A 23870-nucleotide genomic window follows, 5' to 3' on the forward strand; every position below is an offset into this window, starting at 1 on the left:
CATTAATAGACATAGTAAAATATAATTAGCTCAGGATGTTAATGTAAAATCCCCATCATAATAAAAATTGTGTGTGTGTGTGTGTGTGTGTGTGTGTGTGTGTGTGATGATTCGTACACCTCAACTTTTTTATGGAAATACATTCTTTATTAATTTTTAACACAGAATTAACTCACATCTCACAAATCATATTTCAAACTGCTTTTTATCAAGCGAAAATATAAATAAGGATCTCATATCGGTCTTAGAAAAAAGGTCAGTGAAGAAAGAGTCACATCAATAAGCTATAAGATATTAAACCTAAATTTCATAAAGATAGAGATGCTTTCAGCTCTGTCAAATGGACAAATCCTTTCCTCTCATCCAACAGGATTTAGAAAGCTTTTATTTAGCAAGGGTGTGTAGTGTAGTGTGTGATGTGTTCCTACTCTCATATGTAAGATTGGGACAGATTTCAGGCAATGTAGAGAGTAAACACACCCCAGCTAAGTCATTGCACATTTATAAACCATCCTTCATATTCCCTGACATTACATCACAACTGATCTGTCGGCTTATATTCAGATAAAGCGCATTGCTGACATCATCAGTAAACAAGCATGTGCTCACTTTTGAGAATATTTGCATTAGTGCAATTTGACATAAAGTAATTGTTCAGTGGCAAAAGTGCTTTTGAGGTTACAGGATATGTGTTTTTTCGCCCCGTGCAGAGTACGGGCCAATGACACATGCTGTATAAAGTAAGAGCTAAATGAACAGTAATGTCGGGAGACAACGCATCCGCTAGACAAAAGTCCTCTCTTTAGTAATTTTCTTTGAATTCAAAGGCTGGAGTGACTTTTCTAGGAGTTCCTCTACTAAAGGAATTTGCACAGGAAACACTTAATAACAACTGGGCAAAACGTATACACATTTTTTGCCATTAAGTCATTTTTCATAAATAGATTGTAAGACACAGATCAAAATATATACATATATTCAACATACTTTTGAATAAAAGTATATCTGAATTTATATATGTATTCAGCTTATGGCTACCAGCAAATATCACTGAACACAATGTCCTGGACTCTTAACTGCTGGTGTGGGTCATAGCACACATATTAGTTACACATTCATTGGCAAATTTTTGCCAGTATCCTGACCAGTAATTTACATTGGTAATGAATTATGTGTGGGAGAGTTTGTTGCTATAGTTACAGTGGGAGAGCATCTATTAAATCTTGATGAGGTGGTGTGATGTTTGCTACTCAACTGTCTGCCTTTTGCTCATCCTTCCTAGAGATGGCAGCAGAGTGCCAAAACAGCCAACAATGACTATACTCTTGATATTATTAGTAACATTATAATCAGATTCAAATTTTTGTATTTTATTAAATCAAATTTTATTATTATTTTTTTTTCCAATAATACAGAGGGGTAAAATATTTTGTGTGCAGTCAGTTCTGGCTCACTCTCTACTCTGAAAGAGACTTTTTCGTCCAGCCACTGAGGTTGATTGCAGCAGAAAAGCTTATTTTGATATTATGTGTGGGTTTCTGCAAGTCCGAGAGAAATGCATCTAAATAGGTTACTCTAAACAAATTCTGCCCTCAAATAATAGCGGATTATGCTAATTGGTCCATAAGCAGAAAATCACACAGGCAATCGACTCCAATCGACAGCCCAAGAGAAAAGATCTGGCCTAATCAGCTATGACAGCATAGTCCAGAATTAAACAACAGATCAACAAAGACATTGATTTATATTACACAGAAAAGTCTATCTTACTAAAGGTACAGTTTATTTCTTTCTCAGCTATTGTCTTTCTGTTTTTGGTAGCTATCCTCTTGGGCCACTGTGCTTCTTTACCACCAAGTCTTATTCCAAGGTGTAATTTACATTTTCAATAGCCAGTTTAATTAGACCATTCCGCCGCCCTCCACTAATATCAACATCCTCAGCCCGCTCTACATTAGCACTTCACGATACTTCAAGACACTTCACGATAGACACCAGGGCTGGGTCCTTCTAGTCTTACAAAAAACATTTCTGACCTCTAGAGATGAACATGGAGAAACAGCAAATAGTAAACAAAGAACAAAACAGTGTTATAAACACAAATTATTAGCACATAATACAGAGGACAAACCTCACACTTAAAAACATGAAAACTGGAGTCACTTCACATTGTATAGAATATATTATATCTGATAAATAAGCAGGGAATATTTCAGATATGATATGTGGGGGTTACGTTTAGTTCACATGGGGTTAGGTTTGAAGGTAAGGGTTTTCTGATAGAGTTAGGGATTACGATTGGGGTTGGGGGTTAGGGTCAGGGGTTATGATTGAGATTGGTAGGGTTCAGTATAAGGATAAGGATTGGGGGTTAGAGTCGATATTAAGAGTTAGAATTAAGGTTGGAGTTAGGGTTGAGGGATAAGATTGGGGTAGGAGTAAGAGTCAATATTAGGGATTAGGTTTAAATTTGGGGGTTAGGGTTAGGCATAAAATATAGGACTGCGATTAGGGTTTGGTATAAGGATTAGGGTTGGAGGTTTGGATCAGTATTAGGTTTAAAATTGGGATTAGGTATAAGGATTAAGGTTTGGGGTTAGGGATAAAATTTAAGATTAGGGTTGGGGTTTGGGATTTGTGTTGGGGTTGAAGGGTTAGATTGAAGAGTGGGGGTTGGGTTGATGGTTAGGCTGCTACAGAGGCTAATGCTAATGACAGCACATGATCCTCTAGAAACATCAAAATTCAGAAAGGTGAACAGAATTATCCACACTTCCTTTGCTGAGATCCTCTCAACCTTGCAGGAGGGTGGGGGAGTTCTAAAGTGCTGAGTGGTCCCTCTTGTCCTGTGGCATAAAGTTCAAAGTTTAGCTAGAATAAAATGTGAGTCTAAGAGTGAGAGAGGGTCTCAGGAAGGACAGAGAAACAGGAAACAGGGATGATGAATCCTCCGCTAGGTAACTAAGCCATCATCCAATGTGCAGCTCATCCAGTTAAAGGTTCATTATATTTGCAGCTGACCTCTGAACTTCCCCCCCATTTCCCTATGCAACTGATGAGATCTGTTTGTCCTCTGGGTCGCCTTCTGCCTCGGCGTCACCCATCAATGGCTGCCTTTTCTTCAGCTCTCGCTGGTATTTTGCCATCAGAGAGGCATAAATACAGCCATACGCTGCAGCAGCAACCATCATGATGCACACGATCCCACAGACCACACCAGCGATCACCACTGTACCGATCGCCCTGCGAACACTGACCGGCCGATAACGATGTTTCACACAATCTGGGAGCTCCGCCTCGGTATGCACTGCTGCACCTTCAGACGACGGAGAGGACGTTGTTCGAGCGCATGGTGGAGATCCACCTTTTGTGCCCCCAGTCCTGCCCCCATTCTCATCCTCCAAATGCAAACAGTAGTTGAACATCTCCACTGGTACGCCTCGAATGTCACGCCCCCTCAAGTCCTTCGGAAGTGTACACTCAATCGCATCGACATAACCACCTACGACAGTGAGCAAGAGAGAGAGAAAGGGAGAAAAATCAACATTTGAGCTCTCCGGGGTAAACAATAGTTCTCTCTAATGAATTTAAATGACTGCTTTAGGCCCTCCAAAATAGCACCATGTATCAAGGAGTGTCAGCAGCCCTCTTCAGTTGGCGTGTGTGTGTGTTTGGAAGAGCGGAAGTGCGGTAGCTGGTTTATAATTAATATGCTTGACACGCATACAGAGTTGGAGCCCACCATGACTATAGTCTGTCTCTTTATACACACACACACACACAAACACACACACACACACATAACTAAGAGCTTTGTGATTCAGCTTCTCTGGTCTCTTTCAATCCCCCTACTTCTTTCAAAGCCGCTTTGAAACAGAATGAAATTTCTGACTCAGAGTAGAATTATTGAGGCAGATAAAGAAATAGAGAAAGTGAGAGGTAGAGGTTTCCCAAGTCCCCTTGTACAATGATTTTATTTTTGGTTATTTGCCACATTTTATTGACACAAATGCTAGGAGGAGAATGGAAAATCATTGGTGAGAGAATAGGGAATTGGATCGGGATTCAACGCAGGAATCTAACGTGTATCTCCCACTATACGTATGGACTACATGCACAAACCACTAGGTCACAGCTTCATCTGTAGGCTTAATTAACCACTTTTATGTCTATGTATATCCAAAAGAAAGAATAAGCCTACAAATAGGCTTATGAGCCGTATTAATTGGCAGAATAATTTTTAATTTTTTATATTAATAAATATATTTATTGAACATTTGTGTATTTTATAATATTGCTGTTATTGCAAAAGCAATAAGCCACTTCAGACAATGTGTTACAGTGAATTAACCATAGTTAAGGGGTGTTTAAGCATTCTACCCATGGTAAGGTCACTGGAATGCACAGCCTGTCAGCGGTCTTGTTTGTCTGCTTGAAGAGAATCACACACAGCCCTTACCTCGGTATATCAGCCACTCCATCCAGTGCTTGAAGTCTCTCAGGTTGCAGTCGCACTCCCAGGGGTTCATGCCCAGCTCGAGATGCTGAAGGTTGACAAGAGGTTCAAATGTGGCTCTCTCCAGTGCGTGAAGTCTGTTCCCAGCCAAGGAGAGCCAGGTCAGTCCTTGCAGCTCATCCAGCAGGCCCAGCGGCACTGCGGCAATGCCGTTCAGAGACAGATCCAGCTTCCTCAGCTGGGTCAGGCCACGAAACAGCTCACGATCTAAAACTGTCAAGCTGTTGTTACGCAGACTCAAATCACTCAGGTTACCCAGCTCAAGGAACAGCCTGGAAGGCAGGTTGTCCAGATAGTTGTTGGACAGGTTGAGTGTCTCTAGGGTGCTCAGGTTGGCGAAGGCAGATATGTGCAGGGAGGAGAGACGGTTATTGGTCAAGAGGAGGGTATGTGTACCCTCTGGAAAAGAGGTCAGAGTGGGCACATATACTAGACCCCGCCCACTACAGTTTGCTTCCAATGAGTTGCACACACACTCTGAAGGACAGCCGGCACATAACTGCAGTAACGTGGCACAAACACTCAGCACACCTAACAGCCCTGTGTGAGAGAAGAGAAAAAGTGTATATTTTCTAAAACAGCTGAGATAAGCCACTTTGTCCAGCAAGCTGCTTTGACTGAAATGAAAGACATGATAGGTGTTGATTTAGTGCCACTAAATGTGTTCTGAAGCTTTGTTTCTAGTTATTTGTAGAATCTAAAGGCTTTCAGGATGTCAGGATGTACCCTTTTTTGTTCCAACTGGAAGCTTTATTTTAAAGAGTGTACGGTGTAAATATAATGGGTCTCTAAGGTAACCAGAGAAGTTCCCTTTCTCTGTCTCAACTAAACAAACATTTTCCAACTGCTCAGCACCTCTCTCTTTTATGCAGCAGTGTATGAGTGTGGGAAGCACAGTGTGTGTGTGTGTGTGTGTGTGTGTGTGTGTGTGTGTGTGTGTGTGACGATCACATGCTATCATTGCAGACTGTGTTTCAAACATTGAGTCCCCAGTTGTCTCAGTGTTAAATGTGTATGTGTGAGTGTTTGGCAGTGTGGGTGCAGACAGATGCAGTTACAGCACTCAGATATCTGATCCTGACTACCCTCAACACCCTGATCCCTTTGTAATCAGAGACACATAAAAACCATCACAAATACACAGACATGCTCTCTCTCATACACACTCACACAGTTCTGTGTAATCTCAATCAATTCATCATATCCCATTCTCTCCACTGCTAACTCTCTCCACTTTTTCATTCCTTCTTCTGTTTGGCTGAGGATAAGTGTGTGTCAAGAGAGGCATACCATCTGACTATTGTTATTAGAACCCTGTTATGCTGCTCAGGACTGGCCACTTAAAGGAATATTCTAGGTTCAATACAAAGTCTAGCTCAATCGGCAGCATTTGTGGCATTATGTTGATTAGCAGAACAATTTATTTCAACTTGTCCCTCTTTTTCTATAAAAAAGCAAAAATCTGGGTTCCAGTGAGGCACATACATTGGAAGCGAATGGTGTCAATCTGTAAACATTAAAATACTGTTTCACAATTATAGTCACAAGACGTAAACAATATGAGTGTTAACATGATTTTAGCGTGATCAAATTGATAACTAAACTTTTCTGTGTAAAGTTAGTTGACGTAACGACGTAAACCTTTAAGAACATAAGGACGATTTAAACAACTTTACAGCTCAGATAATACACAAGTTTTAACAGAAGAACATGCTTTAAGGCAATTTGTTTTTTAAATACAAGCTTCACATTTTTCCTTTAAACCATCCAAAAATTGGCCCATTTACTTCCATAGTAAGTGCCTAAATGTAACCTCGATTGTTGCTTTTTTTTTTAAAGAAAATGAGGGACGTTCTTTGTGGTAATCAACATTATGCCACAAATGCTGTCAATTGAGTTAAACTTGTGTAGAACCCAGAACATTTCTTTAACCAGGTGCTAAAACGATGATATAGCGCTGTGTATTTTTAGCATTAACATGCCTCCTTTCCATGACAATTAGGCTCATTGTAGATTGCACCTAATTCACAAAACTCAGCGCATAATAAATGTCTTGCTATTACTGCCTGCAGAAAGCAGGTGATACACAAAATTTTACTTAAAAGGGATGTTTGTGTACATTTTCTAGCTCTCATGGCAGCAGTAATCCATCTCATGATGGAGAAGAGCGTTATAAACTCCATTTTATAGAGACAATCAGGTCTTGGTGACAGCATGCAGTGTTGAAGCGATGCTGTATAGTTGGTTCAGTGAAGTATGCCAGATCATGGTGGTGCTGTATACCCATCAACAGAGCACTCAGAACTGAACCGAACCACATTCAGTACAGATTTATTTTATTTATATAAATTCACATTTAATTTCCCCTCTGTCTCATGTTCCTTATTTTGAAAACAATTATGCAGGAAGCCTCAGAGAATCCCATGTGTTTGTATGCTTGTCATCATGTTTATACTGTAGATATATTATGCATATATATATATATATATATATATATATATATATATTACATTTAGAGCGGTTATCTGAGTTACTATAGACTTTGTCAGTTCAAACTAGTCTGGCCATTCTCTGTTGACCTCTCTCATCAACAAGGCATTTCTGTACACAGAACTACAGCTCACTGGATGTTTTTTATTTTTGGTACCATTCTGAGTCAATTCTAGAGACAGTCGTGTGTGAAAATCCCAGGAGATCAGCAGATACAGAAATATTCAAACCAGCCCATCTGACACCGAATTTACTCCAAATGGTGCCAAAAACAAAAAACATCCAGTGAGACAATGCGGGTTGGTGCTGCTTTGGCGACACGAGGGGGACCTACATAATATTAGGCAGGTGGTTTTAATGTTGTGGCTGATCGGTGTATGCGGACAATGCAGCAGAACTATGTGTTTGTGTGTGTGTTGCCTCTGCTTTGCTGCATGCAGATCTTTAATCAGAGACATATTAACTAAAGCCGTCCTGATCTATCTGTTGCCGGGGCAGCTGTTGATGTTTGCCACACTCCTCTACATACACGCACGCACACATACCAGCTTAACCCTATGGCATTAACATAAACTTCCTTTCCTCCCACAAACAAGCACTTAATATCTTAAGTAAAAAAGAAATTAACAAATGCATCAGTATGGTTTCTAACAACACATGAATAATCTCTACTGAAAAGACAAATGTAGACCAGCATAGTTTATGGAGCATGGTTCAAGCAGGTTTATACACTGCAGATCAGCATCCAAAACACAACATAAGACGATCTTTTCTGCAGGGATTATTTTAGATAATTGATTAACATCTGTTTTAATGTTTGTGGTGCATTTAAAAGCTCATAAACTGCACAGGAAGAATTTAAATCATAATGAATGGAGTACTCAAATCCTTTTGATGCCCAGCCCCTTTAGAAGAGTATGTACAGTATGTGCATGTGCATGTGCATGTGCGTGTCTGATGGGCTTACCTTGGCTGTCCGGGGTTCCTCTCCTCCTGCGACTCACTGCAGGTGCAGTGCTGAGCTGCATGTCTGTGCTTCTATGACTGCAGCTTACTTAGATCAGCTGTGGCATCCGCCAGCCCTGATGCCAGCCTCCACGGGCAGCGATACGGGGCCAGGCAGTGAAGACACTGCAGAGAGTGTTTGAGGGTTAATATGGCTGTTTAGAATGAACGTTTATCTCCTTCCACTTTTAGCAAGTATGAGTTTGTAAGCCATGTGGTTTGCACTTTTTTCATTATGTGGTGTAGCTGTGGGTAAAATCAGCTAAACTATATTGGTTACAGTCATGTCATGGCTATTTTACTCATGTCTGCATGGAAAATCAAAACTAGTTTATAAAAGGAATAAATTAACAATTCACTTCCAATACGCACACTCACAAAATATTTTAGACAGTACCTTGTAAATTCCATTTCAAATATAGTCAAAAAAATTTTATTTTAATATATATTTTTAGAAGAGTATCTCAGCTCTGTTGGTCCTTACAATGCAAGTGAATGGTGTCCAGAACTTTGAAGCTCCAAAAAGGAGATAAAGTCATCATAAAAGTAATCAATAAGACTCTTAAAGCGGTTTTATCAATGTCCTTTGAAGATATCCAGTTGGTTTTGGGTGAGAACAGACAAAAATGTAACAACGCATGTGTCAAGCACTAGGAAGTGTAATCGAGCTTGAAATCATGATCGTGCCTAGAGACTACAATGGTAAGATGTACAGTGAAAAAGCAGTTATATTTTGAACTGTTCTCATCCAAACCCAACTGGATCGCTTCAGAAGACATGGAATAAACTACTGGACTTTTATTGATTACTTTTATGCTGACTTTATCTCCTTTTTGGAGCTTCAATGTTCTGGTCACCATTCACTTGCATTGTATGGACCTACAGAGCTGAGATATTCTTCCAAAAATCTTTGTTTGTGTTTAGCAGAAGAAAGGAAGTCATACACGTCTGGGATGGCATGAGGGTGAGTAAATGATGAGAGAATTTTTATTTTGGAGTGAACAATCCCTTTAATACCTCAGTTGTTTCTCAAACTGCAATGAGATCAAATGGAGACTTTTGCATAAACCTTCTTCTTAGATATTTCTTCTGAGGAAAGACCACAGTAATCTCACCTGTCTCCTCATTGTTTCTGAAGAAATCTGTGTCACAAACTGTGCTCAGATTTGCCAAAATACATGAACTGAAAAATTCCTCATCACATTCTTCAAAGAGCAAATTATCTGAGCAATTCTATCCACATAATGTTTTTTAATTTATACTATTACAGTACAAACATCCGAGTTGAGTTAATTTGATACAGCACAGCTGAGATCTCCATTAAATCTCCTGAGTTATGAAAGAGCAAACTTTGAACAATAAAATTTCCCTTTGGGTGCACAGCAGTGGTACTTACTGTAACAGTTCTCCATCTTACAAAACAGCAGTAGAGAACTAACACGGCAGATGTGATGCCGTTCATTGCAGTTCAGTAATATGACAGACAAAGCTTCAACACTTACTGTACAGCACATGACAGAGGTGGCAATATTATTATTATTATTATAATGACGTAACATTATGTAATACTAGTTGTGTAATGCAATGCTATGAATGTCTGTGTCAAATAATTTTGAGCCCAAGGTTACAAGTTGCTTCTGTTTGCGGCAGGCTGGTTTGCTGTAAAATGGCTGCGGTTGTCTTAGACTCCCTTTCTGTGACACTTCGGCCTTGGCACCTGCCACATCCATCAGAGAGAGTGCATATGTGTGTGTGTGTGTGTGTGTGTGTGTGTGTGTGTGTTCGCGCAACGCAACACCAGTTCACCAACCTGTCATCCGAAACTGCACAGTGGAAAACTGTGCAGACATTTAGAGCTTATATTGCATGTGTGTGTGTGTGTGTGTGTGTGTGTGTGTGTGTGTGTGTGTGTGTGTGACAGAGGCAGAGTGAAAGTTTTTGTGTTTATGTGAGTGTATGAAGGTGTTTCTGTAAAGGCTTTGCAGTTGCTCAGCATGTGAATATGTTCCACGCTTTATGTTTCCTATAACATATGAGTGTGATAATATGTGAGTGTGTGTATTTTTGTGTACTGTATGTGAAGAGAGGATAATTAGTTGGAGAGATGGTGTCATTTGACTCACCCACACACACTTCAAGTAATAGTCTCTCACTTTAGCAGCATCTCTTGCCACATAAAGTCAAGCGCATATTTCACACTTTCTCACCCCACGTCATACTAACTTCCTGTGAAAGCACAAGGTCAGTTGTGTGCATGTGTGTCTGCGAGCATGCATGTGCATTACAGTATGTATGAGCCTGTGTTGTTACTCTGTGACTTACAACACACAAGTCAAAGAAATAGAAATGCCCTTTAGATGTTCAACACTAAACCAGTCTGGCTGGTTAATTTTTCTCTTTCTCATGCACACGCACACGCACACACACACACACACACACACACACACACACACACACACACACACAAACAAAGACCATCAAAGTCAACAGCGGTAATAACAGAAGAAGAAATGTTAGAAGCAAAGATATGGAGGCCATGGCCATCAATTATTAAGAGCAGAATCACACAAACTTAGACGCACACTGTCACATAAAGACACATAAGCACACTTAAAAAAATATGCATGTAAATTACATACAAAATTATTACACAAACTATGTTTTTTGGTCCTACTGTAAATGTGGTTGAGCATACATGCATATGTTAAAAGATATGTTCAGGATTGCAAACTGTATTGTATTGTTGTTGCCATCTCACTCCTCCATGCTTAAAATACACTCATTCCAGCACATCACCTGCAGTCACACACACACACTCACACACACCTTTACATATCCTTTGTGTCTTAACAAAAACTGGACACCAAATGCTGTATCCATAATCCAAAATAGCATAATGCGATCTGTCTCATAAAACCTCCCTCTACACAACAGAAATCTTGCATTTCAGATCATTATTCACATTCAAAAAGGAACATTTTAATGTTTGTTTGTATGTCTATGTGTATTATAAGTCAACTGTGTTTCACTCACCGTCTTTAGATGCTGTCCTTCTCAGTGTTCCCCAAGCTCAAACACACTCACATACACACGCACACACACACACACACACACGGCTGTGGGAGAAATGAGCGAATCGCAGCTCTCGTAACGTTCCAATATGGAAATGAAAATATCCTTCCGCTGCCAAAAGCAATGGCTAGCACTGAAGAAAAGCTGGATTGGAGGAAGAAAAAAAATAAAATAAAGAAGAGGGAGATGAAGGAGGGGAGTTAAATCCTGCGCAATGCCTCACTGCAATTCTCAGAGAGATGAGGACGCAAGAGAAAGAGGGAGAGAGGGGAGGGGTGCTATTCTCTGTGGTTTCCAACAGAACGGCTTGCCTCTGTGTTGGTGTATTCAGTCCACAGAATACACTTGAGTATGTGTGTGTGTGGCAGGAGGTTGTTTCTCAAGCGCGTGCTGTTCTCAGGCTAGCCTTTAGTGCGCGTGTGTGTGTGTGTGTGTGTGTGTTGCTTTCTCCATATGTGCATGTGGTGAGGCGTGCAGTGTAAGCGTGTGCCAGCCTTGTCAAAGATAGTAACATTAGTGAGGGATGAGGGGATATAGGACGGGTTGAGGAAACAGCTGATACTTTATAGATGGATGGATGGATGGATGAATGGATGGACGACTGGATAGATAGACAGACATACGGATGGATGGATGGATGAATGGATGGACGACTGGATAGATAGACAGACATACGGATGGATGGATGGATGGATGATGGATGGATGGACAGACAAAATGATAGAAAGACAGACAGATGAATGGATTGTATGGATGACTAGATGGATGGATGGATATATGAATGAAAAAATGGATGGATGGATCGACTGATGGATCACTAGATAGACAGACAGAAAGAAAGACAGATAGATAGACAGACAGAGGACAGATATATGAATGAAAAAATATATTGGATGGATGGATGGATGAATAGACGGAGAGATAGACAGATAGATAGATAGATAGACAGATAGATAGATAGATAGATAGATAGATAGATAGATAGATAGATAGATAGATAGATAGATAGATAGATAGATAGATAGATAGATCGAATACATGACCATTTTTTTACCATCTGCACTCTAAACACAGCTGACCAGTACAAATAACATTCATGTATACAAACATTCTTGCTATTGCCAGGCATGTTGAATAATGCATAAAGGCATGTAGGCCACGCTGCGGCACCAACACCACAAAAAACGAGAAATGCATCCATTGTAGCTATTTATCAGAGGAAAAGCCTTCTGCCACATCAGAAGCGTTTACCTCAGTGTGTGTTGTGGGTAGTTGCAACACACCGTGTACTTCAGAAGGACCTCATTGCCGCCCACAGGCTTTCACATGCCAGACATTGACAAGAAAAAGCACTACAGCTCTTTCCTCTCCCTACCAGAAGCTCTGTATGTTCTGAACTGTGCATGTGGTGTGAACACTGATGATCCCATGTGCTCTGCTCACGTTGAGGACAGGATCATATTTTGGTGATGAGTCTTCAAGGTGTCGGTTGGGGCTGCGCTGAAATCATGTTACCTAAGCAACAGAGGAAAAGAAACAGAGAGAGAGAGAGAGAGAGAGAGAGAGAGAGAGGTGGGGGTTGAGGGGGTGAATCACCGTTAGCGTATGCTACATGAGCTCTTTGCAATAATCATGTGCTAACCTTGCTGTTACACACAGACACCCTGCAGTTTAGTCCTGTCATATTCTAATAGTCATCAACAACATTAGCATAATTTGGCATACATAAATATGATTTACATATTGAAATACAGCAGAATCAATCACCAAGCCTTAAGAACTACACATCAGGCAACTTTTTCCTAGTTAAAACAATAGATGAATTACAGCATAGTCACAAACCTATCCACACACTCGGCTCATTTCCAGGACTAGTCATTAAGCTTATTGGAACCAGAAGAATCTCGGTCTTAATTAACTAGGTATTGTTTGAAATAATTGAAATACCACATTGTGAATCCACACGAATACACACACACACACACACACACACACACATTTCAGATTATGTCATTTCACAGATTGCTATTTATGTGTGCATACACTGCACACTTAATCTCTCTCCCTCTCTTTCTCTCTCTCACATCATTTATCTTTCTCATTAAAGATTTTGCCTTTATCCATCAAATGATTTTCTGTATTTCCGCCACGCTGTAGCTCTGAGGGTTTAGTGATGGAGTCATGCTGTATAGCATAGTTGTGTTTGTTTTTGTGTGTGGGATGTTTGTGTGCCAAAGAGAATGACAGAAGCTCAGAAACTGGGTATTTACTGAATTATCTTGCCTGCTGGAGTCACGTCCTCCGTCATTCACACTTCGAACTGAAGTCAGCTGGGATGTGTTTGCGAGCTCGCTTGTCACTATTTTGGGTAATCTTCATTGCAGGCTTGTCTAAATCTTTAGGATCCTGGAAGAGATGTGGTGACTGTGATCTACAATATGACTGCTGAGTCATTTCATTCAAGAGATTGACTCTCCTTTGCAAACCATCTTCCTGGCCCTGAGCAGTTATTAGCAACACTGTCTTCCACTCTATGCCTCTTCAAACTATCAAACTGTATTAATTAGCTTAAGTGTGGATCTACGCGGGTCTCTCTCTTTCTGTGAATTATTGAAGAGATTTGTAGTCAAACGAACAATTTACTGTACGTTAATCAGACCTGTCAACTCACTGCTACATTGAACTGTCTTCAGGGTAATTGCACAGGGTTCTTAAACAACATTAAATATAATATAAAAGGTATTAGTTGTAAATAAGTTTGTGGGGTATGTGAGACATACTGTTTGATGTAAAGAAATAGGTTTTGAGTTATTGTAAGGTATCAGGTTTATACGAGTTAAAGAATTTAAGGTAATAAGTTTGAAGTATGACGTATCAGGGTTGACAGATGAGATACCAGGTTTAATATGTGAGGTGCAGAAATTGAGAGATGAGATATCAGCACTCTTTGAGAGTGGATGGCAACTGATGCATGCTGGGATAATATGTCCGGGCGTCAAATTTGACACGGTTCTGTAAACACAACAACAACAACTACTATCAAAACAAACCTGCCTTGCTCATTTTTTTCCCTGTTTTTCATGCCTACCAATATATTTATGCATGTGCACGTGTTTTTCATTTAATAGCATCTGTGATACTCATTGGATATGAAAATAAATTTGCAGTCTGTCTCTGTTTCTGTGACTCTCATAGCCACTGGGGTCCAGATGTCTCTTGAGATGTTGGAGAAGAGATTCTGGTCCACAGCCAATCAGGTACTAATATGTCATCTATATTTATACAGTAAAACATTGCTAACAGATATTGATTGTTGTGTGCATATGTGCATTTGAGGTAATTTCTGTATGAGTGTCTATGTACATGTTTTGCTAGCCTTAAAACTGCCAAAAGGTGTTTGTAAATGGTTTGGTAGTGCAGTAATTATAACAATTATATTATAGGTGTGCTCTGATTCATTATGTTATGTTATGTTATTACGTTGTAATATAATATCTTACTTCTGATATCACTTTGCTGATCTCTACGAGTAAGCTAATAGTTATGCAATAAGGCATGAGAGGCCATGCTATATTGTGAATATAGGCATGGCTGAAGGGTGTTGTTAGGCACCACGTGAAGAGTGATACAAATAGAAGTTGCGTGAAGACATCAGAGCTGTGCTTTATCATGAATAAAACACGGCTGTTGACCAATCAGCATCCAGAATCTCAACTATCCATTTCATAAGATTATTTCTACTCAAATCAATAGTTCATGTCCATTTATTTATTTACAGTATTTGGCAAGACGTCATGTAATAAGCTGGATAATGAGCATGTAGACGGTTTTTTTCGCAATATAAATCACCAATAGATCTCTGACGCAAACCGAAGGTTGAATTTAACTGTTTTTGGAGACTCTACTGTCTCTTTCTTCTCACATAACGATTGTTCCCACAAGCATATGTACCCAAGTGTGTGTGTTTGTGAGAGTGTGAGCTGGATGATTTCAGTAGTGGGAGGTGAAGACAGACACAATGGTGTTAGTGGTGATGCTCCTATCATTGGCTTTTGCTTGATATTTATCATCTAAACGTAAGAGATGGAAAAGTGTTAAGTGAGGGGTGGGAGAGGAGGTGCTTGAAAAAAATGGGGAGACGAGGCGATATCACTCCCTACAGCCTCCCTAGGGAAGACACTCTCCAATATCCTTTTTTCATTTGCCTTTTTATTCATGCACCCCCGATATTTCATCTCTCCCTAAACACTCTTCCACTTCAGCTGGCACATCAGCACCGTGTCTGTCCTCACTCTTGACTGCTGTCATATTAACTAATGCTGTATCCACTAATGTTGCAGCTAATGGAGAACCAGCAATGTAGGTTATTCTTACTGTTTTAATATTTGAAATGTTAAAATCCAAATCCATTTAGTAAATCTTTAAGGATCATCAGCATTGCATGCCAGCACAACATTGAGTGAACTATAAGATGAAACATGCATGTGTTGGGGAATAGACTGACAATAATGGCATGCATTTGTCTGCTTTTCACTCCCATCTTTCCAGCTTTTCACTGTTCTGTTACTGTCTCTGCATATATCAGAGTGTGATGTTTTGTGGCTGTTTTGAATTTGAAATATGAATAATCTTTAAGAATTAGTTCAATCTTTTTCTGTCAAATATTTTAGGATGTGCTGTCGATCGATAGCTCTAATTTTAATAATGGTAGATTTGAGCACTTTGTCTAACAGGCTTGTTGTGGTGTTAAGACCCTCAACATGCATTTGATATCATACATGTGCCTTGTGTTCCATTCTGTATGCAAGTTTTACTTTTAGGAATTTAGGTTATTGACAATAGTTTTAATAAGTACACAAAGGCAGTGCTTCTGCTATTCATGTCCCTACTCTCCTGATACATGGCTAGAATGAAGCACTCAGGAGCCCGCACAGATCATGTGATGGCTTAAAGGCAAAACAGTTATGTTATATGCAGGAGTTGGGTTTGAAGCTGTCACCCTAAGCCAATGATTTCGTATCAATTAACATTTTTGTTCTTTTCACTGTTGCTTCATCTTACCTGGATGGACATCAGGCTAATGACACAGACGTATGTACTCTTTACAAATGCGGCCATAAGCAAATTATACAATAAAGCCTCAATTCTCTTAATACATGTATAAATGCTCCAATACTGTAATCTGCAATCTCTATCTCTCAGTGTTCAGGAGTAGAGGGGCTTTGTCCTATAAGCTGTACTGATAATGCGGTGAGCATCTTGATGATTTATAGTGATGGACAGTAATTGAGAGTATTTGTCGCCATTACACATACATTTTCTTTCTTTCTTTCTTTCTTTCTTTCTTTCTTTCTTTCTTTCTTAACAGGATATTAACTGCTTTGTCATTGACAATAATGGCTTCATCATCATCTCTAAGGACAGGACTGATGTAAGAATAATTGTTTTAAAGTTTTTATGTGGCAAGTGTTTTTTGAATCTTCAAATATTGCAATAACTTATATTACAATAAAAAACATTATAGGATTTGTATTATTATTTTATAACTAATAATATTATTATATTTATTTTCTCAGAATAAGGGAAATTTTAAAATGCGTTTTCAAAGCCTGTCTTGTCTCAAAAGTTTCTATGAAGAATATATATTTAAAAAATATTTCATGGGCCAGACATTGTTCTTGCGTAGAGATTAAAGCTTGCTTGCAAACCATAGTGATGTCCCTTCTCATTAAACCATTCTTTTAAATCTGTTTGTTTTCTTTTAATTAGTCGAAACGGTTCACAAATCAGTCAAAATGATTCATTAGCAAATCGAAATCTGTATTGAGTAATCACAAAAGTCATAAACATTCATTGCTCAAAATTGGTGGAAGCCCTGGTAATAGAAAGGGCCTCTTTTTATGTGTGTCCCTGGAGATTTACCATAAGATGGGGAAATTACATGCAGTAGAAATGTATCTAAAGTGCAGTTTAAATGGTTTAGCAGAAAGGAGGTCACCGTAAAAAAAAACTAAAAATCAATTAATTCATGAAATACAATGGGCCTTGAATAAGGACTTTGTGCTGTGAATAACAGATTAAAAAGGCTCTCTTTAACATTGACTCAGAAAAGGGAAATGACTGTGGAAATAAATGACTAAATAAATAAATGCATGAGGTGTTTTCCATCATTAGAAGAGCTTGAATAGGACAACGAGAGAGAACAGTGCATCATCAGTGTAAATATAGAGGAGAAGAGGGATAACAGGGGTTATCTGAATAATTTAGCATACTGGGTGCGGTAAACGCTGACTCTGATGTAAGACTGCAGCTTTACTGAGTCCACATGCTGTTTAAAATTTGATTTCAGTATTTTATCAAGCAGTGAAGTCAACATGCCCATGACATTAGAACAAAGAAGTGTTCCTATCATGAACGTCCAGGTAAAATAAATAACTAATAACTGTAAAGTCTTGAAGTCACCTGTTTCTAAACTCTCTGTACCTTTAGGTTGGCAGGTTTCTGGGGGAGGTTGATGGGTCTGTGATGTCACAGCTCTTAAGAATGGGCATGTTCAAAAGGTTGGAGAAATTTCCACTGTTTTTATTTCAACTTTTTATGTCTCCTCCCGACAAGTATGTGTTTTAGGATGTAAATAATGTGCATTTGTGTGTGTTCCACAGAGTGTCTCTCTATGACTATCAGGCCATGTGTAAGGTGAATAGTCACTCAGCAAGCAGTGCTCGACCCCTGCTCAGTGTAAGCATCTTCCTGTCCGTTTTTACCTCCCACTAAAACACAACAGTCAGATATTACATTTCAATTTCATAAAGGAAACACAAGCGCTTGCAAGGCAGCAAAAGAATAGTGTTCAGGTTTTTAGTCACCCAGGTCTAGGAAATGTTTGGTTCTAGGTAAATGAAATGCCACATAAGAGCCTCTATGCCATTGTCACGACACTCAGCATGCATCTTGTTTTTGTGACACAATTTTTTCCAGTGCATAGGCAGCCTAGCTACATGGTTAAATAGATACAAAAAAGGAAAGGCCAATCACAGTTCAGTATGCAAATATAATAATGACATCATCACTGCGGGTTCAATGTTGAATGTAAAACATTCTATTGCTTTAATCTTCATTTTCTATTCAGAAATAGAAAGCACACCTACATCTGAAATAATCTACAGAAAACTGAATGGATTCTGTTCATTTTGAGCTGAAATAATTACAGAAGTTTAAAACTTCAAAAGAATATCAATACAGTGCTACCTTGCAAGCACTATAATTATCAGAGTTATGCAATTTAAAAACTCTCTTTAAAAAAAGCTTTCCTTTTCGTATCTTGGTCAGCATTTGCCTAAAATGTCATGTTATTGGTTGGGATAATATTTTGGACTCAGGGAGACACTGTTAGACTTGCATCAAACTCATTGGACTAATAAAACAACTATACATTTGTAAGGCAACTGTGACCATAAGGGCAAAGGTTATTGGAAAGGGATGATCTAGATATAGGCTTGGCCCTCACACAATGACTCTTTGGGATGATGTAGAGAAGAAGACGATAAGATCTATGTTTTATGTCCAGTCATAAGCTTTATTCGTTTAACCCTTTAAGTTCGGATGGTGGAATTTTAACAACTACAGTCTTGACCAACACAAAATAGGTATGGTTTGAAAGCTTAGAAGCTGTACTTTATAATGCATGTAGGCACTATGGCCAAAAACTGAAGAAGTGCTTTGAAACTTTCAGACAAATCAGAAGTGCTCCATTTTGAAAAAAAAATATATATATATATGTTTGCACTGTATATATTATTGTAATTGGTAAAAACATGAAATAACCATGTTTCATTTGTTGTTGGAAAGCTCTCAAAGAGTAGAATACAACCAGCCTATCCGGTTTATTCAGACAAAAATACAGAAAGTAACTGCAAAGTATATGTCTTTGACATACATGTTACATGTATACAGGTGTTGCTTATAAGCCACATTTCACTTATAACTTATACAAAAAATAAACAGAACATAGAATATTACATGCCATTACTTAGAGGAGGTGATTATCTTTAAAACAACCCACCCACAAAGTAAACAGATGCATGAATCATTATCTATCCCACATGAAGCACAATCTGCCATCTTGCTATCTGGCTACAAACACGTTAGCTTTCCTGGATCAGATGATGCCATCGGAAATGCTCTAGCTTCATGCAATACTAAACCAATTGGATTGGGTTCTGATTTCTCCAACCAGTGGTGAATATTTGGGTAGAGAGTCATGTGATCATTCACAGTAATTACATATGGCAAGCAAGTCATCATGACACCTACTCAATGATGACACAAATGACACAGAATGAAACTCATTCTGTGAAATGTCATTACTAAAATCATGTCTGGATGCTATGCAAACCTTTAGTCATTGTTGTGTTTGCATGTATGATTCGTTCTTATGTACAATTATTATATTTTTTTGTTTGGAGAGGCTTTTAGACACTATTTTGGACACAAGGATAAATTATTTTGTAATGCAATAACTTTTGATGAAAGGATGCTTGATTGTCGTCCCCCCCACATTCTGCTTTTCTTCCCCACTCAGCCATTTTATAACCTGCTGGCAGGACTGAAATGGTTCCTATCAAACTTCCTATTGTACGTAAGGCTGTTTTAGAACACTTTATGCTGTTTAAAACATGAATTACTCAGTTTGTCCCTTGTAAAACCAGACATTTTCCCTCTGCCAGGTTTTTACTGGACTTCAACATCTACAATCTGTGGCAGACAGATTACTTTGTGGAGGGTACATATTGACTCATTAGTTAAAAACTGACCGTAAAGCAAAGCCATCATTTTATATCATGCATTTGTGTTACCTGCTGCTTTCTTGTCTTCTCATCATCTTCATCGCCTGCTCTTTAATTTCTATAAACTCTGTATCCTTCCTTCATCTTGATGTGTCACAGCAAAGTCTTCATTCCATTCATGTAAGTGCTGTCCTCCTCACCATACATGTTTGCTATTGATTGTACTGTTTGTGAAGGAGAGAGCAAAGAAACACTTGGTCATGGATTTCACAGCAATAGTCTTCATCAAAAGCGACAAATATTTTTTACTGCTGTCTAGACTATTGAAATCAATGTAGTTTATCGCTTGTTTACTTGATGAAGTTTGTTTAAAAAATTAGGAATTGTACTCTGAAATTCACATGTATAATTTATCTTGAAAGATAACAACCTTTGCTTCACTCTGTAGCCAGTAAGAAATCAAGGGGTGGGATTCTGCAGCCATGTGACACGGAGTATCCCAGTTTCATCTATGAACCATCAATCAAAGAAACCAACAGCATCATTAAGTGTGGGAGATGTCAAAAGTAAGAGGACATGAAAATGTCAGCTCTGACTCCTTCAGTCAGTTTCCTTTCTTTTTGACGCTCTGATTCCCTCTAGTGGTGACAAATATGCCGATATGAAGGACATTTATGTTTTAGGCATATTGCTTCATTTTCACATAGAAAATGAGAATCATTTTATTTACCATTAATGTCCAAAAGTGCTCTCCTTCACACATTGTCTCTTACAATATTAAAGAAATACTTTCTTAGTGCCGGTATTACTAGTTACGAGAAAAAACTGTACAAGGTCTCACTTCACTTCAAAGCGCGAATTAAACAATGTTTTCAAGAGGTTTAACTTTTTAAAAAAGGAATATAAATTATATATAAATATATATATAGGCCTATACTAGAAATCGCTCGACCAGCTTAATGTTGCTATGGCTACCTCCTCGCGCAACCTCTCGAATATTCCGGGTTCAATACAAGTGAAGCTTGTCAACAACAAAAAAAAAAACTTCTTTGTGGCATGATGTTGACTACCACAAAAAAAAAATAAATAAATAAATAAATAAATAAATGTATACTCGTCCTTCCTTTTCTTTTAAAAATTAAAACTTTTGGGTTACAGAGTGTGTTCCAGTGAGGCACATACAATTGAAGTGAATCCAATCTGTAAACAATAAAATACTCACTGTATCAAAAGTATAGCCACAAAACGTAAGCAATATGGGTGCTAAACATTTCTGTGTAAAATGATATTTTACAACTTTAAACCCTAACACGACAGTAAAAAATATGATTTGAACAACTTTGCAGCTCAATAATACTGACAATAATAAAGGATTTAACCATATAATTAATGTAAGTGCTTTTATAAAATTATAAGTTTCACTTTTCACATTTCTGCCTTTAAACCCTCCAAAAATGTTCCCCATTCACTTCCATTATAAGTGTCTCTCTGTAACCTACATTTTTGCTTTTTTAAAGAAAAGGAGGGACAAGACGATACTTTTGTGGTAATCAAAATAATGCCACCAATGCTGTCGATTGAGCTTAACTTGTACTGAACACAGAATATTCCTTTAAATGAGGTTTGAATACACTGCTCAACGCTCCAGTGCAGACAGCTTCATTGATTATCATGTTAAACTTGAGTAAATTAGATTTCTTTCACTCTTTCTGTTATTGCATGCAGGATGTTTGTGATTCAGCAGATTCCTGAGAGTAATCTGTTGTTGCTGGTGAGTCAGGCAGATTGTGACTGTTCTCGTCAGTACTCACCCATCACCATGGAGCCCAAAGAGGTCAAATATATCCTTAACACGCACTGCAGGGTTTCCATGACCAAAGGAGATCTATAATTATAGCCATATCAGGAAACGCCTTTTTGTCTTTATTAGGATTTTACAAACTGTCCCAACTTTTTCGGAATTGGGGTTGAAAAATGAAAGTGAATATGTTCAAAGAAAATACTTGGTTATTCTTTGCTTACTTTAGTTTTTCTTAACCTCTGAGCACACAACGCCTCAGTAAAATGTGACCGAATGAGATCTCAGAAGATACGAAGACGGCCTGAATCTTGCCACGCTTACCACCCTCAAGTAAAGACACAAACACACTTACTAGACAGCCTTTCATTTTCATTGAACGACTGTCATGCTTGTCTTCTTTTATTAAAATCTATCTACCCACAAAATAATTTAAATCCACTCATATAGTCTGCTTTTCTTCTCACAGATCTCTGGTACATATTCTGTGTCTCTGATCTATTTCAGGAAAATGCCAAGGATTGTGGTGGGGCCGTGATAATAAGCCTGTCCATCATGCTGTTCCAAGCCTGTTTATTGGTTTCTGTGCTCATCTGTCAATGACAGACAGTTTATTAAACTTCCAAGACAAAGTCACACATAGGACATACACTCAACTCATGCTGTTTTATATACAATAATATGAGTTTGGACAAGAACAGATGATCTTAATGTAGATTATGATCAAATGAAGAGGTTAGATCATGGCTTTTCAAAGCTTTCTTTGTAACCAGAGGTGACTATTGGAGTAATAAATATGAATATGTCTCTCAGAGGTTGTTTGAGGAATTTAAAGATTGTTTTTATTAACCCTTGTTGTTCACATTTGTCTGTTCAGCAATTGCTATTGTTGGACAACCGTTATGACAACCGCATAATTAATACAACTGTATTATATAAAAATGACTCAATAGTTATTACTGACTATTTAAAAGTTCTGAATAAAAACTAAAATGTGTCATGTTTACTTTTTTGCATTAAATATATTGTAGTATGTGTGTTATTTTCTCAGGTATAAATGTCTGAGAGGTTTTCTTTTTATATCGAAGTGTGTATGTGGTTGATTTTATTTATTTTTTTCTGATGTCACAGGCTCACAGCACATTCACTGCATTTGCTGCAGAGTTTAGGTTGTGAAGTTGCTGTCAATGAAAATCTTGCATTGCATGAATCCCACATGTCTTACTGTACACCTTAAACTTAATTTTGAAAAATTCTAAACATCAAGTCTCTCTGCTGAAATAAGCAAAGACATTTCTTGTTGGGATGAATAAAGTATCTTTCTTATGATATCTTGAATCTCTTGTTTCTTGTCAGATGTTGCATCACAGAATGGGATTAAAAAAAACATTATATCATATTATATTTATGATATTATCCTTCTGAGATATATTGTTTTGAACATATGTATATCTCTAAAATGTCACGATTTTAGTGTATCTTAAAGGAATATTTCGGGTTCAATACAGGTTAAGCTTTATCGACAGCATTTGTGGCATAATGATGATTAGCACAGAAATATATTTCAGCATATTCCTCCTTTAAAAAAGAAAAAATAAGAAGCAAAAATCTGGGTTACAATGAGGTATTACAATGGAAGTGAATGGGGGCCAATCTGTAAAATATTAAAATACTCACTGTTTCAAAAGTATAGCCACAAGACATAAATAATATGAATGTAACGTGATTTTAGTGTGATAAAATCTCTTACTAACCTTTTCTAGATTTATATTTAATTTTACAATTTCGTTGTCATGATGACATAATGCTGTAAACCCTAAAACAACAGTAAAATTGACAATTTAAAAGACTTTACAGCACAAATAATACACAAGTTCTAACAGAAGAATTAATGTAACTGCTTTTATATAATTATAAGCTTCACATTTTTGCCTTTAAACCCTCTAAAAATTGGCCCCATTAACTCTCATTGTAAGTGCCTCGATGCAACCATATTTGTTTTTCTTTTTTTTTTTTAAGCAGCAGCGAGCATGTCGGATGGTTGAGAATATACACACACACACACACACACACACACGCACGCACACAAAAGATTTGACTCTTATGGAATGGTCAAATACAGATTTGACTCTTATGGAAAGTAATTGGTACTTAATTCACCAAAGTGGCATTCAACTGATCACAGTGTATAGTCAGGACATTA

General features: G+C 38.1%; 2 protein-coding genes across 6 annotated transcripts in view; one reads left to right on the top strand and one right to left on the bottom strand.

The window, feature by feature from the left end:
* The window catches only part of cacna2d4a (calcium channel, voltage-dependent, alpha 2/delta subunit 4a), a 42402-nt gene extending 19435 nt beyond the window's left edge, over positions 1 to 22967 (top strand). Inside the window, exons 28-39 of one of the 5 annotated variants that reach the window (XM_052118805.1) lie at positions 14279 to 14340; positions 16160 to 16174; positions 16286 to 16333; positions 16452 to 16514; positions 17573 to 17643; positions 17746 to 17821; positions 19665 to 19717; positions 19810 to 19865; positions 20318 to 20435; positions 21595 to 21710; positions 21918 to 22000; positions 22175 to 22967. In XM_052118805.1, coding sequence (XP_051974765.1) covers positions 14279 to 14340; positions 16160 to 16174; positions 16286 to 16333; positions 16452 to 16514; positions 17573 to 17643; positions 17746 to 17821; positions 19665 to 19717; positions 19810 to 19865; positions 20318 to 20435; positions 21595 to 21710; positions 21918 to 22000; positions 22175 to 22270 — 857 coding nt within the window. In that variant the 3' untranslated portion in view covers positions 22271 to 22967. Of the gene's footprint in view, positions 1 to 14278; positions 14341 to 16159; positions 16175 to 16285; positions 16334 to 16451; positions 16515 to 17572; positions 17644 to 17745; positions 17822 to 19664; positions 19718 to 19809; positions 19999 to 20028; positions 20050 to 20317; positions 20436 to 21594; positions 21734 to 21917; positions 22001 to 22174 lie in introns of those variants that run through there. The other 4 variants (XM_052118801.1, XM_052118802.1, XM_052118803.1 and 1 more) reach the window with 4 other exon arrangements.
* On the bottom strand, positions 164 to 11411 carry LOC127637638 (leucine-rich repeat and transmembrane domain-containing protein 2-like). Its single transcript, XM_052118806.1, has 4 exons — positions 11045 to 11411; positions 7974 to 8137; positions 4460 to 5056; positions 164 to 3502 (listed from the first exon to the last, which is right to left on the bottom strand). The coding sequence occupies exons 2-4, from the start codon at positions 8032 to 8034 to the stop codon at positions 3045 to 3047; spliced, it is 1116 nt and encodes a 371-aa protein (XP_051974766.1). The 5' UTR covers positions 8035 to 8137; positions 11045 to 11411; the 3' UTR covers positions 164 to 3044.
* Positions 22968 to 23870: the final 903 nt, after the last annotated feature.

Source organism: Xyrauchen texanus, chromosome 45 (genome assembly GCF_025860055.1).
Source record: "Xyrauchen texanus isolate HMW12.3.18 chromosome 45, RBS_HiC_50CHRs, whole genome shotgun sequence".
Taxonomy (NCBI): domain Eukaryota; kingdom Metazoa; phylum Chordata; class Actinopteri; order Cypriniformes; family Catostomidae; genus Xyrauchen; species Xyrauchen texanus.

Excerpts from the sequence above, each read along its gene's own strand:
- LOC127637638 (XM_052118806.1), bottom strand. The coding sequence starts at position 8,034 with ATGCAGCTCAGCACTGCACCTGCAGTGAGTCGCAGGAGGAGAGGAACC. Across the intron at positions 5,057-7,973 it reads AGGAACCCCGGACAGCCAAG|GGCTGTTAGGTGTGCTGAGT; the intron begins GTAAGCCCATCA and ends TCTCTCACACAG. Across the intron at positions 3,503-4,459 it reads GGAGTGGCTGATATACCGAG|GTGGTTATGTCGATGCGATT; the intron begins GTAAGGGCTGTG and ends TCACTGTCGTAG.